The sequence below is a fragment of the Hyla sarda genome, chromosome 5, assembly GCF_029499605.1.
Source record: "Hyla sarda isolate aHylSar1 chromosome 5, aHylSar1.hap1, whole genome shotgun sequence".
Lineage (NCBI taxonomy): Eukaryota > Metazoa > Chordata > Amphibia > Anura > Hylidae > Hyla > Hyla sarda.
Genome location: NC_079193.1, coordinates 138,299,990 through 138,315,899, shown reverse-complemented (window position 1 = coordinate 138,315,899; position 15,910 = coordinate 138,299,990). Strand labels below are relative to the sequence as shown.

General features: G+C 44.8%; 1 protein-coding gene across 8 annotated transcripts in view; it reads right to left on the bottom strand.

Moving 5' to 3' along the window:
- TRANK1 (tetratricopeptide repeat and ankyrin repeat containing 1) overlaps positions 1–15,910 on the bottom strand; it is a 300,522-nt gene that overhangs the window by 115,635 nt on the left and 168,977 nt on the right. For 7 of the 8 annotated variants that reach the window (XM_056520371.1, XM_056520377.1, XM_056520378.1 and 4 more), the window contains 2 exons: positions 12,365–12,541; positions 632–3,391 (listed from right to left, as the gene is read on the bottom strand). In XM_056520371.1, the coding sequence (XP_056376346.1) occupies positions 632–3,391; positions 12,365–12,541 (2,937 nt within the window). Of the gene's footprint in view, positions 1–631; positions 3,392–12,364; positions 12,542–13,364; positions 13,476–15,910 lie in introns of those variants that run through there. The other variant, XM_056520379.1, reaches the window with a different exon arrangement.

Here is a 15,910-nt window from a genome sequence, read left to right as displayed (position 1 = left end):
CCTCTTCATTGACTTTTATGGGCAGAATGTAACCTCATCAATCAGTGAACAGATAATCCATCTTGTCTCTAAAGACTGACTTTTAGCATTTACTTAATGTGCATTATGATTTCAGGAGAAGGATCTTAATAAGTATTGATTTATAATTTATGTAGAAAATGTGCAATCGTTTAAAATGTTTTCAGCTTAGTCATTAAGATGGGGGGACATCTGTCAGCAATATATTAATTCCAGTAGATTCCATGTAACTATAGTATAAAAAAAAAATCTGTATTGTGTGTACATATTATCTATGATTCAGTTATATATTGGCTTTGAACAGCTTCATAAATATTCAAGGCTGCATATTGGTGGGAAAGCTTGTTCTAGATGTAACTGAAAATACAGGGCAATTGCGAGAATGACTTAGGCTGTCTGTACACATAGCGCCTTGTGCGCCACAGCTTGGAACAGAGTGGCAAAAAAGCCAAGCTCTGTGGCTCACTTATGCTGTTCTCAGCCACCCAGCAAGTACAGGAGAAGTACATGTATTTGCCATGTGTCTGAATAAAAATAAAAATTCACAATTAAACCATATGTTATGTTTGCTATGTATACAGACACCCAAACAAAGGTTAAAAAAGTAACTCACCCGAGTGAGATCTATAGTTCTGGATTAATTTGTACACCTGTTTTGGTTTGCGGACAATGCAATTCTTCTTGCTACCTGAGCAGTATTTATTTGCATAGTAGAATAAGGATCTAAGATCACTGAAACGAAATGAAACCCCTTTCATTATGCTTTGCGCTGTGTCTCCAGTAAGAAACATGGAATTGGGATCATTAATGCATCGCATAAGCAAAAACAGCTCTGCCTGAGTAAAGTCTTGAATTTCATCTCCATAAAGTTCATGGATAGACCATGGAAACTCGTCAAGTGTTGATAGTCTGCAAGATAAGTTATACAGGACATCTTCTTCATCGAAGTACCCAAACTGAGTTTTCATTTGTTCATACAAGCAAAAAAGGCGATAGATTTCCTTCCGATCCCCTTGAAAGTTAGGTGCCCTTTTCTTTCCAAGTTTAATGTACTCCTCTTCAGTTAGTTTGCCTTTACAGCAGCTTAATGCTTCAAATGATCCTTTCAAAAAGGACTTGATCTCTTTCCAAACAAGTGCAGCATTGTACAGAGACTTTCCTTTTACCATCTTAGGCCACAAAGCCCTCGCAAATACCTCAAAGGTCACAAAAACACGAGGATCTGACTCTTTTTGTTCACCGTCATTTTCTTCTTCCTCGTTTTCAGGTTCAGGCTCAAACTCATAATCCTCATTAAGCAGGTCTAATACATCAATGTTATCCAAAGAAGACCATCCAGAAATATTCCTTTTGAGGCTACCATCTTCATTCCTAGGGAAGAATGGATCAGGCATAGAAGCATCTAGAAGTATTAGCAGCTGCTGGGAAGTTATGAACAAAGGATAGCTCTCATCTTGGATATCTTGCAATCTATAAACATTAGGCTCAACTGGTTTGTAATTGCATGTTGCCTTTGTAGATTTGCTTAACTCAATAAAATTTCTTTGTACCTCTTGACACAGCACTTGATTTTTGGTAATAAAAACTGGATGATAATGTTCATACTCAGCAAGATTTTCCATGTCATTGTCTGTTGCTTTGATTTCCGCATCCGTGCATTCTGCTTCTGTTGATGTCTGTTCTTCATCTGTATTATCAGACAATTCTGTTTCAGAGTCCTCATCGTCACCTGAGTCACCAATGTCAATATTTTCACTATATTTTCGCCTTTTCCAGGTCTGTTTTACTAACCATGGGCCAATTGTAGCAGCCTGAGCCCAGTAAGAATGAAACTTCTTCCAGAGTCGATAAAAACAACAAGTTGTCTTGCCTGTACCACTTCTACCAATTAGTATGATGGCTTCCATGGGTTTGGGATTTAGATCAATTACTGCATACTCCATCTCACCAACTCTGAAGGGATACTCAACTCTGGAGTTCATGTTACTCAAAACATTAAGTGCCATGTCTGTGCTGAAGCTGTGAAACTTCATAATATTATATTCTGTGTCTGCAATACTAGCAGGGGGGAAGTAGTCTGGAACAATATGTTCCATATTGAATTCAAAATCAATATCTTCCATAAAATATTGTGGAATTCTCTTTTGTGAATTTGAGGGCACAGTAATCTTTGTTATGCCCTTTAGTTTTTTTCTAAGTATACAGTTTAAGCCTCTATCGTAAGCAGTGCATATGCTTTGAATGGCATGATTGAGCTTGCAATGGTCAAAAACAATGTCCCATATCCGTATAATTTCTGTGTAAACCTTGCCTGTTTTTACTGATGACAACTCAGAGAGAATTTTTTCTGGCTCTTCACTACACCGAGGTGAAAAATCAATTGCGAGTTCCCACAACATCCTGGCTCCTTTATCTAGCTTAACTTCATAAAGCTTAATATTACTGTTTAGTTTTAGCTGTTTTCGAAGACTACGTGTCCATTCACCATTTCCTAGCTTTTGTATGGAGACAATAATTTTTTTTTTCATATACTGTGCCACGGACTTGCATCCCAATTTCTTCAGGACTTCAGGTGAACACTCAACTTCCCAGGTCATGTTATTGAAATCTATCCTTGAAAGATCAATGTCTTCCAGTGGCTCAACATCATCTTCAATATTGTCAGGCACTGTAAAACCGTTTGGAGCACATTCATTATTTTCCATTAGGCAGCCATTAGATAACGGATTTAGATTTTCTGTAACTTCATTATCATAGACCACAGGTAACTCATTGGTATCAGCGTTGTTGGTTTGAACAATGGTCTGTGACCTCAAACTATCAAAGAGTGGCTGTGCTTTGTTTGGTTCTGTACATTTCATTATCAATTTCATTATGATTTGCGAAATGCTTTCTTTTGTACTCATTATTTTCTTTGTGTTCACTGCAGTTTGATCTGGTGGTTCATCTTCTTTGACTTGAGTTTTGCGATCATCAGCAACCACAGACTCAGCAATAAAATAAGCCTTTGCATTGGTCTTTCTATGTGTAATATTTCCATTTGTCACTGCCTTATTAGACTTTGAAACACAGGATGGCTGATGTTGCTTGTATTTCTGCCTAGATTCCTCCCACGCAATGTTGTGTGGATCATTTTTCTTTATCCTGTGTTTTGCATTTTTTCCCTCGTTGTTTTGTATTGTTAACTTTAAGTCATATTTTGCAAGCACATCCATTATTTTACGATACTGTTTGGCATTATTGCTCTGAAAAACCAAATGCATGACTGTGTCTCCATGTTGGTCTTGGATGTTGGGTTCCAGATAACAGTACTTTTGTGGTTCAGAAGAATACAAGTCCAAAAGGTATTTTGCCATGGACACACCATTATCATCTGTGAAAAAAAGGGAAAATTAGAAAATAATTTAGCAACTTTTGGAAGGTTTCATTTTTTATAATGTGCCCTTTATAAAGTGACACAGCATCTTTATTTTGTGGGTCAAAATAATTATGATACTCAATGTATATAGGTTTTGCTTTATTTTAATACTTTAAAAAATGTTCAACTTTTTTTTTTAAATACGTGTGCTTAAAATTGCTCTATTCTGTCCCCTATAACTTCTTAATTTTTCTGTATATGAGGATGAATGAGGACTCATTTTTGTTCTGTGATCTGTAGTTTTTAAAAGGTACCATTTTTGTTTTGATAAGACTTTTGCTTTTTATTTTTTTATTTCTGGTATAGGAAGTGAGAAAAAATCTGAAATCCTGCCGTTTGGTATTTTTTTAAGTTTATATTGTTTACCCTGCAGAATCATAAACATTATGTTTTAATAATTCATACATTTCCGAATGTGGCAATATCAAATATGTTTTGTTTTCATTTTTCATTTGAAAAATAGGAAAAGGGTGCTGATTTTAACTTTTATTGTGGAAGGGGTTAATTTATATTTTAGTTTGAGGATTGAGATACCAGGAGGAGAGTGCAGGAAGTGGAACTGGCGACTTAATAAGGGCCTTTTAACCCCTTAAGGACCCTTGACGTACGCGTATGTCATGACACCCTGGTACTTAAGGACCCATGTTCCGGCCCCCATGTCGGCGATCGCGGCAAATCGCAAGTGAATTCACACTATGGTGACCCGGAATAGAAGGGGGATCACGGGTGTCCATGACACCCACAACCCCCCTGAAGAGATAGGAGTGAGGTGGCAGGGGTGCCTCCCCTCCTATGCCTGCTATTCATGGTCTAGACGCGACCACCAATAGCAGATCGGGGGCGGGGGTTTACTTTCGTTTTCCCCGTCCTGCCCACCCACAATAGGCGGGACAGGATGGGGAAACCCGACAGGGACCGGCGCCGAAGATCCACTTACCGATCCGGAGGCTGCGGGCGACGGAGATCGGTGGGCGGCGACGTCGAGCGGCTGGATCCTACGGAAGCCGGTGAGTTGCCTAGCGTCATCTGGAGGGTACAGTCTGAGACTACTAGATAGTGGTCTCTAACTGTAGCCCTCCAGATGTTGCAAAACTACAACTCCCAGCATGCCCAGACAGCTGTTTGGGCATGCTGGAATATGTAGTTTTGCAACAGCTGGAGGGCTACAGTTTGAGACCACTATCTAATGGTCTCTAAAACTGTAGCCCTCCAGATGTTGCAAAACTGCAAATCCCAGAATGCCCAAACAGCTGTCTCGGCATGCTGGGAGTTGTAGTTGTGTACCTCCAGCTGTTGCATAACTACATCTCCCAGCATGCCCTTTGGTGATCAGTACATGCTGGGAGTTGTTTTGCAACAGCTGGAGGCACACTGGTTGTAAAATACTGAGTTAGATAACAGAACCTAACTGAAGGTTTTCCAACCAGTGTGCCTCCAGCTGTTGCAAAACTACAACTCCCAGCATTCATGGTCTGTCATACATGCTGGGAGTTGTAGCGGAGGTTTCCCCCCCCCAGGTGAACGTACAGGGTACATTCACACGGGCAGGTTTACAGTAAGTTTCTTGCTTCAAGTTTGGGCCGCAGCGCAAACTCCTAGCGGGAAACTTACTGTAACCCGCCAGTGCGAATGTACCCGAAAAACACTACACTACACTACACAAACACATAATAAAGATAAAACACTACATATACACCCCCTTAAACGTATTGTACGGCAGTGTTTCCAAAACAGAGTATCCAGCTGTAGCAAAACAACAACTCCCAGCATTTCTGGACAGCCACTGACTGTCCAGGCATGCTGGGAGTTTAGCAACAGCTGGAGGCACCCTGTTTGGGAATCACTGGCATAGAATACCCCTATGTCCACCCCTAATTCAGTCCTCAAATGCGCATGGCGCTCTCACTTCAGAGCCCTGTCGTATTTCAAGGAAACAGGTTAGGGCCACATATGGGGTATCTCCGTACTCGGGAGAAATTGCAGTAAAAATTTTGGGGGGCTTTTTCTCCTTTTACCCCTTATGAAAAGGAAAAGTTGGGGGCTACACCAGCTTGTTAGTGTAAAAAAAAAAAAAAAATTACACTAACATGCTGGTGTTGCCCCATACTTTTTATTTTCACAAGCGTTAAAAGGAAAAAAAGACCCACAAAGTTTGTAACGCAATTTCTCCTGAGTACGGAAATACCTCATATGTGGTCGTAAAATGCTCTGCGGGCGCACAACAAGGCTCAGGAGTGAGAGCGCACCATGTACATTTGAGGCCTAAATTGGTAATTTGCACAGGGATGGACGATTTTACAGCGGTTCTGACATAAACACAAAAAAATAAATACCCACATGTGACCCCATTTTGGAAACTACACCCCTCACGGAATGTAGTAAGGGGTACAGTGAGCACTTACGCCCCACAGGTGTCTGACAGATTTTTGGAACAGTGGTACGTGAAAATGAAAAATTTTATTTTCCATTTGCACAGCCCACTGTTGCAAAGATCTGTCAAACGCCAGTGGGGTGTAAATACTCACTGCACCCCTTATTAAATTCTGTGAGGGGTGTAGTTTCCAAAATAGGGTCACACGTGGGGGGGGTCCACTGTTCAGGCACCACCGGGGGCTTTGTAAACGCACATGGCTGTTACGCCTAGCGCTCCGGGTCCCCGCTCCTCCACGGAGCGCTCACGGCGTCTCTCTCCCTGCAGTGCCCCGGTCAGTCCCGCTGACCGGGAGCGCTGCACTGTCATGGCCGTCGGGGATGCGATTCGCACAGCGGGACGCGCCCGCTCGCGAATCGCATCCCAGGTCACTTACCCGTCCCGGTCCCCTGCTGTCATGTGCTGGCACGCGCGGCTCCGCTCTCTAGGGCGCGCGCGCGCCAGCTCTCTGAGACTTAAAGGGCCGGTGCACCAATGATTGGTGCCTGGCCCAATTAGCTTAATTGGCTTCCACCTGCTCCCAGACTATATCTGCTCACTGCCCCTGCACTCCCTTGCCGGATCTTGTTGCCTTGTGCCAGTGAAAGCGTTTAGTGTGTCCAAAGCCTGTGTTACCTGAACTTCTGCTATCCATCTTGACTACGAACCTTGCCGCCTGCCCCGACCTTCTGCTACGTCTGACCTTGCCTCTGCCTAGTCCTTCTGTCCCACGCCTTCTCAGCAGTCAGCGAGGTTGAGCCGTTGCTAGTGGATACGACCTGGTTGCTACTGCCGCAGCAAGACCATCCCGCTTTGCGGCGGGCTCTGGTGAACACCAGTAGCCTCTTAGAACCGGTCCACTAGCACGGTCCACGCCAATCCCTCGCTGACACAGAGGATCCACTACCTGTAAGCCGAATCGTGACAGTAGATCCGGCCATGGATCCCGCTGAGGTGCCGCTGCCAAGTCTCGCTGACCTTACCACGGTGGTCGCTCAGCAATCGCAGCAAATTGCCCAACAAGGACAGCAGCTGTCGCAGTTGACCGCCACGTTACAGCAACTTCTGCCTCTGCTACAGCAGCAACCATCTCCTCCGCCAGCTCCTGCACCTCCTCCGCAGCGAGTGGCCGCTCCTAGCCTCCGCTTGTCCCTGCCGGACAAATTTGATGGGGACTCCAGACTCTGCCGTGGATTTTTGTCTCAGTGTTCCCTGCATATGGAGATGTTGTCGGACTTGTTTCCTACAGAACGGTCTAAGGTGGCGTTCGTAGTGAGCCTTCTTTCAGGAAAGGCCTTGTCTTGGGCCACACCGCTCTGGGACCGCAATGATCCTGCCACAGTCCAGTCCTTCTTCGCTGAGGTCCGTAGTGTCTTCGAGGAGCCAGCCTGAGCTTCTTCTGCCGAGACTGCCCTGCTGAACCTGGTCCAGGGTAATTCTTCAGTGGGCGAGTACGCCATCCAATTTCGTACTCTTGCTTCCGAATTATCATGGAATAACGAGGCTCTCTGCGCGACCTTTAAAAAAGGCCTATCCAGTCGCATCAAGGATGTGCTGGCCGCACGAGAGATTCCTTCCAACCTGCAAGAACTTATCCATTTGGCCACCCGCATTGACATGCGTTTTTCTGAGAGACATCAGGAGCTCCGCCAGGAAAAAGACTTAGATCTCTGGGCACCTCTCCCACAGCATCCTTTGCAGTCTACGCCTGGGCCTCCCGCCGAGGAGGCCATGCAAGTGGATCGGTCTCGCCTGACCCAGGAAGAGAGGAATCGCCGTAGGGAAGAAAATCTTTGTCTGTACTGTGCCAGTACCGAGCATTTCTTGGTGGATTGCCCTATCCGTCCTCCACGTCTGGGAAACGCACGCACGCACCCAGCTCACGTGGGTGTGGCGTCTCTTGGTTCTAAGTCTGCTTCTCCACGTCTCACGGTGCCCGTGCGGATTTCTCCTTCAGCCAACTCCTCCCTCTCAGCTGTGGCCTGCTTGGACTCTGGTGCCTCTGGGAATTTTATTTTGGAGTCTTTTGTGAATAAATTCCGCATCCCGGTGTCCCGTCTCGTCAAGCCGCTCTACATTTCCGCGGTCAACGGAGTCAGATTGGATTGCACCGTGCGTTACCGCACAGAACCCCTCCTGATGTGTATTGGACCCCACCACGAAAGGATTGAGTTATTCGTCCTTCCCAACTGTACCTCTGAGGTCCTCCTCGGTCTGCCATGGCTCCGGCTTCATTCTCCCACCCTTGATTGGACCACCGGGGAGATCAAGAACTGGGACTCTGCCTGCCATAGGAAGTGCCTCTCCCCCCCTCCCAGTCCCGTCAGGCAAGCCTCAGTGCCTCCTCATGGCCCCCGTCCTGGTGACACACTGCCCCGTGCCAGGCTTCGCCCTCTGCCCTCCCTCCCCATTCCCACTCCTGCTGTACTGCCTGCCGTTGAGGAAACCCTCCATTCTTTCCCGGTATCCTCATCCCAGGGGAGGCAGTTACCGGACAAAGAAAAGGGGAGACCTAAGGGGGGGGGGGGGTACTGTTACGCCTAGCGCTCCGGGTCCCCGCTCCTCCCCGGAGCGCTCACGGCGTCTCTCTCCCTGCAGCGCCCCGGTCAGTCCCGCTGACCGGGAGCGCTGCACTGTCATGGCCGTCAGGGATGCGATTCGCACAGCGGGACGCGCCCGCTCGCGAATCGCATCCCAGGTCACTTACCCGTCCCGGTCCCCTGCTGTCATGTGCTGGCGCGCGCGGCTACGCTCTCTAGGGTGCGCGCGCGCCAGCTCTCTGAGACTTAAAGGGCCGGTGCACCAATGATTGGTGCCTGGCCCAATTAGCTTAATTGGCTTCCACCTGCTCCCAGACTATATCTGCTCACTGCCCCTGCACTCCCTTGCCGGATCTTGTTGCTTTGTGCCAGTGAAAGCGTTTAGTGTGTCCAAAGCCTGTGTTACCTGAACTTCTGCTATCCATCTTGACTACGAACCTTGCCGCCTGCCCCGACCTTCTGCTACGTCTGACCTTGCCTCTGCCTAGTCCTTCTGTCCCACGCATTCTCAGCAGTCAGCGAGGTTGAGCCGTTGCTAGTGGATACGACCTGGTTGCTACTGCCGCAGCGAGACCATCCCGCTTTGCGGCGGGCTCTGGTGAACACCAGTAGCCTCTTAGAACCGGTCCACTAGCACGGTCCACGCCAATCCCTCGCTGATACAGAGGATCCACTACCTGTAAGCCAAATCGTGACAATGGCCCCTGACTTCCATTCCAAACAATTTTTTTCCCAAAAGCTCAATGGCGCTCCTTCTCTTCTGAGCATTGTAGTGCGCCAGCAGAGCACTTGACGTCCACACATGGGGTATTTCCATACTCAGAAGAGATGGGGTTTCAAATTTTGGGGGCATTTTGTCCTATTACCCCTTGTAAAAAAAAATTAATTTGAGGGAAAACTAGCATTTTAGTGGAAAAAAAATTATAATTTACATATCCAAATTTCACGAAAAGTCGTCAAACACCTGTGGGGTGTTAAGGCTCACTGGACCCCTTGTTACGTGCCTTGAGGGGTGCAGTTTCCAAAATAGTATTCCAGAAAAACTCACTCTCCAAAATCCCACTGTCGCTCCTTCCCTTTTGAGCCCTCTAACTGCACCCACCGAACACTTGACATACACATATGAGGTATTTTCTTACTCGAGAGAAATTGGGTTACACATTTTAGGAAGATTTCTCTCCTTTTACCCCTTGTAAAAATTCAATAACTGGGGCTACAAGAACATGCGAGTGTAAAAAATTAAGATTTTGAATTTTCTCCTTCAATTTGCTGCTATTCCTGTGAAACACCTAAAGGGTAAACAAACCTTTTGAATGTCATTTTGAACACTTTGAGCGGTGCAGTTTTTATAATGGGGTCATTTGTGGAGTATTTCTAATCAGAAGGCCCTTCAAATCCACTTCAAAACAGAACTGGTCCCTGAAAAATTTCGATTTTGAAAATTTTGTGAAAAATTTGAAAATTGCTGCTATATTTTGAAGCCCTCTGATGTCTTCCAAAAGTAAAAACATGTCAACTTTATTATGGAAACATAAAGTAGACATATGGTATATGTGAATCAATGTATAATTTATTTGGAATATTCATTTTCCTTATAAGCAGCAAGCTTCAAAGTTAAAGAAATGCGAAATTTTCAATTTTTTCATCAAATTTTGGAATTTTTCACCAAGAAATTATGCAAGTATCGAAAATTTTTTACCACTAACATAAAGTAGAATATGTCACGAAAAAACTATCTCGGAATCAGAATGAAAGGTAAAAGCATCACAGAGTTATTAATGTTTAAAGTGACAGTGGTCAGATGTGCAAAAAATGGCCGTGTCCTACAGTGAAAATTGGCTGGGTCCTTAAGGGGTTAAGGGATGGGGACTGTTGCTTAGCAGTAAACCAAGCAACAGAAACCTTTTTAGCAGTGCAGACAGGAGATTTATCATTCTTTCCTGTATAATGGGAAACCTTAAAGTGTGTTATAAGGTGGTTATTTGTCCAACACAGTGCACGGTTGAAAATAAATAGAGAAGCTAGGTTGGAACGTTTCTTAGGGAACTTGATAGTATATCGAAACAACATAAACCCTACCTCACCCAGGAATCCCTAGCTATGATGACTCTGCTCAGGGAACAGATAAAAATGATAGGTACGGAACAAGAGGCAGTAAGGCGGAACAAGAAGCACTGGCAAATAAATGAGCATGCTAATAAATTTGGAAGGCACTTTCCAGGCTTCAGCGACTTATATCCCTTGTATAGTGGACCCAGAGGAAAGACAAATAAACAAACCACAAGGTATTGCTGGGTGTTTTAGGGACTACTAAAAGAAATTATACAGCATTGCAGGACATTATGTTGACCTACCTAGTGGGGAGCTAGACACAGTGGAGGTAAAAGGGGGTATTAGAGGTGCCGTTCTCGAAGAAGGAAGTTAAAGGAAGACTTCCCACCTTAGAGAACAAAAAGTGCACAGGGCCTGATGGCTTCGCGGCAGCTTTCTTCAAGGCCTTTTCTAGACAACTAGTGCTGTTTATGACAAGGGTGTTTAATAGCATTTCTACCACATGCCGTTCACTAAACAATCGCTGGAAGCAGTACTGGTAGTGTTGCCCAAGCCAGGGAAGGTTTGTTTCTATTGTGTTAAAGTAGTAACACTTAGAATTACAGCAATACCAAATTTGTATAGATTCATTTTATTACTTTTAGTGACCATGAGAAGAAAAAAAAAGTTATTTTATTTTTCCACACCACTAACAGTATGATTATAAACACAAAATAAAAATAAGTTAATAAACATTGGCCAAGGTTTCATATGGCTACTTATGTTTCTTTCCTCTATACAATAATATGTTTCTTTCCTTTATACAATAATATAAAATCAATGGGGGGTTCTGGGAATTTATCAAAACGTGTAGAGGAAGAATGGTGCTGTTGCCCAATCAGTTCATTGTTTCATTTTTAAAAATGATCTCTAAAAAAATAAAAGTAGCAATCTGATTGGTTGTTATGGGCAACTGCTTCACTCTTTCTCTACACAGCTTTTGATAAATCTCGCTCAATAAGTATGCCAACGAGTATGTATGTGAGGCTTAAAGGGAGATGGTTTCCCATTTCTTCTGTAACAGGCCAAAAGTTTATTTCACCACAGGACAGCAGTTTTAGGCTGGGTTCACACTGCAGAATTTCTGCCGGAGATCTAGCCGGCAACACTAGGACCAAGCAGACTGCATTGCTACCCCATAAATTGCAATGCATTTCTGGGTGGATCTTTTGGGAGATCTGCTCAGAAATGCATTGCCATCTATGGGGATGGCAATGTAGTCCGCACGGTCCTAGAAAAAAATCTAGCAAAAGGGCAGGGTCACATGGGGCGCATCTGCAGCATATTCACGCTGTGGATGCAACAACGGCAATTGCAAAAAGGACTGCAGAGCGAGCTCCCAGCTGCGGTCAGATAGCTCTGTGAGTCCGCTCTTAGCGGTGGAATTCTACAGCGGGAAATCCACCACTAAAAGCGACACACACAAAGCTACCCCGCCACAGTCAGGAGCTTGCTCTGCAGTTCCTCTGTGACTGCCATCAACAGAGCCACAGCATGAAAAACAACACTGTGGATGCGCCCTGTGTGGCCTGGCCATTTTGCTAGATTTTAATAGGTTGGACATTGGTTAACATATGGACATTGGCTGTATATGATAAATGAAAAAATAGGAGTGTTTTTAATAATATTTGGGTATATACAAAGTGAAACCTCATTTGAGAGCACCTCTCAAAATTGCATTGCAATATATATATATAAACAATAATCAACCCCAAAAGCTTCTCTACTAACTTCTACAATAGGTACTAAGGATTACCCATATTTACTTATTAAGAGGCTCAAATCACAAATGTATCTGAATATTTATTTAAGATTGCTATTTATCATTAAAAATACCACATCAACAATCCTACTTATATACAATAGGATACTAAACTGTAGGCTCACCTTTGTTATTTAAAGCAATAGAAACTGCAGCATGCAGAGGTGTGTCCCCTACTTTGATCGATATGCTCGTTGGATCTCCACCGCTGGAGAGCAATATATAAGCTAATGCAAAATCACTTTTCTTTAAGCATACTTGAATTGGGTGTTGTGAGTTGGCCCCAATGCCATTTGGAGAAACTACACAGGAAAAATCAAATAAAAGAAACACCTCAGCACTTTTAAAATTAGCAAATTAATACTGAATTACAAACACGTGAATTTTGATGAATTTACAAGCACATTTCACCTCTTTCATTCTTTCTTTTTCACAAAACAAAAAGCAAAATTCTGCCAACAGAATTATATGTAAGGCTCCTTTCACACTATGAATTTCTCCGTTTAGGAACTTCCGTCAGAAGTTCCGTCACTACAGCTGCGAAACTCGGCTAAATTGCATTGCAGCCTATGGGGTTTTGTAACTGCCTGTTTGCACCCGCATATGCCCGTAATTCATTACGGGCGTTATATAGTGACGGGACATCGTGGTGGAAAAATTACTGCATGCAGTAATTTTTCCGCCACGATGTCCCGTCACTATATAACGCCCGTAATTAATTACGGGCATATGCGAGTGCAAACGGGCAGTTACAAAACCCCATAGGCTGCAATGCAATTTAGTCATGGCCGTCAGGGGTTTTGTAACGGACGGGTTTCGCAGCTGTAGTGACGGAACTTCTGACGGAAGTTCCTAAACGGAGAAATTCATAGTGTGAAAGCTCCTTTCTAAGAAACAAAATATGTGACTCCATGTGATAAGTTCCTATGTGCTATATTTGGTGAAAGCTGTGGTTTTGTTTACTTTCTTAACTTCCAAGGACATATGATATATGTGTGACTTTATGGGAGAGATTTATCATTGCTTTTAGAGCATTTTTTTTTTTGCCGCAGTTCAGGCGCAAGCAGCATATTTAGCGACTTTTATGAATCTTTTGATGTAGACAGTTTCACTCTTTTTGCCTACCTGTAGAACTTTTTCTTTCTGACTCTGCAGTAGTCACGTATTTATCATTTGCAACTTTCATCAAAAGTCGCTATTTTGTGCGCAAAGGTACTTTTTAGGGGCAAAGCTACCCCACCTACCAGTAGGCATTAGAATCACTTCTACCTTCCGCAATTCCACCTTTAACCTCTTGTGGACGACAGCATCCCACTCCCCTTCTATGACACGCGCTCAGGAGCTGAGTGCGGGTCATAGTTGGGTGGTTCTGGTGGCTATCTGTCCGATCACGGTGATGCCTGGCTTTAACCCCTTAGACACTGCAATCAAATTTGATTGTAGTATCTAAAATGCAAGTGAAAATGTCCAGGCAGCTCTGTGAAACTAAGTAAAAACACCTAACCTGCAAAATTCCGGACCCGGGTGTTACGCCAAGCTCTCCGGGTCCCCGCTCCTCCCCGAAGCGCTCGCAGCATTTACCTTGTCGCAGCGTCCCGGTCAGACCCGCTGACCGGGAGCGCTGCGCTAGTGTCTCTGGCGGGGATGCGACCCGCGATACGGGACGTGCCCGCTCGCGGTTCGCATCCCAGCCTTCTTACCCGACCTGTTCCCCGTTTGTTCAGTCCCGGCACGCGCGGCCCCGCTCCCTAGGGCGCGCGCGCGCCGACTCTGCGATTTAAGGGGCCAGTGCGCCGCTAATTGGCGCCTGGCCAAATTAGTACTTTCACCTGTGCCCTAGCCTATATTACCTCACTTCCCCTTCCCAGCATCGCCGGATCTTGTTGCCATTGTGCCAGTGAAAGCGTTCCTTGTATGTCCCAAGCCAGTGTTCCAGACCTTCTGCCGTTGCCCCTGACTAAGATCCTTGCTGCCTGCCCTGACCTTCTGCTACGTCCGACCTTGCTCTTGCCTAATCCCTTGTACCGCGCCTATCTCAGCCGTCAGTCGGGGTTGAGTCGCTATCGGGTGGAATGACCTGGGGGTTACCTGCCGCAGCAAGTCCATCCCGCTTTGCGGTGGGCTCTGGTGAATACCAGTAACCCCTTAGACTCCGTTCCCCTGGTACGGCCCACGTCATCACCCCATTGACACAGAGGATCCACCACCAGTATCCTCACAGTACACGGATCCTGACACCGGGAAAGTGTCTACTTCCCTCCCTCACAAGCGTCTAGAAAAAGTGTATGCGGTAGAGCTTTTCCCACCACAGCAGAGCTGCGCAAAATTCATCATCCTGCTGCACCTTCTTGATAAATAAGATCCACGCTAGTCAAACCCACCACCCAAATAAAGATGGGAAAATAGCTCTACCGTAGACATTCTTTGATAAATCTGGGCCTATATTCTGGCAATATGTTACAGTTTAGATTTAAAGCACATCATCTTAGATATTGTATTGGTAGGCCACTATCTGAGCTGTAACATTCTAGATGCAATAACTTAGGCACAGAACGCATCAGTGTGCCTCTGGTGGATGGAAAGGGGGAAGATACACACAAAAAGAACATCATCAAAACCCATGTAAAATGCACATCCTTTATTTTAAACAAAAAAAAAAAATGTAAATAAAACTTCCTCGTCATATTGGTAGACCAAATAAAAATATTAAAAATAAAACTAATTTAAAAGGAGCAAAAAATAAATATTAATAACAAAACAGAACTAAATATGCAAAAATTTTGAAAACACCAATTAATGGTATATAGTGCTTGCAAATAATCTTATGATACATATAAATCCATGTACAAATGTGATATTTAATCATCAGGCATCGCAGCTCACGGCAGTCTCACTTGGGCTATCACAGGGAGAGGATCTCTCCCTGTGATAGCCCGAAGCTGCACGGAGCTCTCATGGCCCGATTCCGAGAGCGGAATGGAGCCACAGAAGTCAATCCATTTACTGTGTCCTCCCCGCTGCGCCTGTCAGCTTGTGTGCCCCTCGCCCACAACTCCCAGCATGCCCAGACAGCTGAAGGCTGCGCTGTGATGCTGGGAGTTGTAGTGCAGTGACAGCACAACAACTCCCAGCATGCCCAGACAGCTGAAGGCTGCCCGGGCATGCTGGGAGTTGTAGTTTAGCTGATGGGACCACAAATCCCAGCATGCCCAGACAGCTGAAGGCTGCACGGTGATGCTGGGAGTTGTAGTGCAGTGAAAGGACCACAACTCCCAGCATGCCTAGACAGCTAAAGGCTGCCCAGGCATGCTGGGAGTTGTAGTTTTACACAGGTATAAAGTAGTGTTAGCGCGATTTAAGCGTAGTTAGCGTAGCGTAGTGTTAGCTCAATTTTAGCGTAGCTTTAGTTTAGTGTTAGCGCAGTTTTAAATTTTTAGCGTAGCGTACATTTAGCGTAGTGTAGTGTTAGCGCACTTTTAGTGTAATGTAGTGTTAGCGTAGTTTTAGTGTATTTAGCGTAGTGTAGTGTTAGCATAGTTTTAGTGTAGCTTAGTGTTAGCGCAGTTTTAGCATATTTAGTGTAATGTAGTGTTAGCGCAGTTTTAGCGTATTTAGCGTACCTTAGTTTTAGCACAGTTTTAGTGTATTTAGCGTAGTGAAGTGTTAGCGCA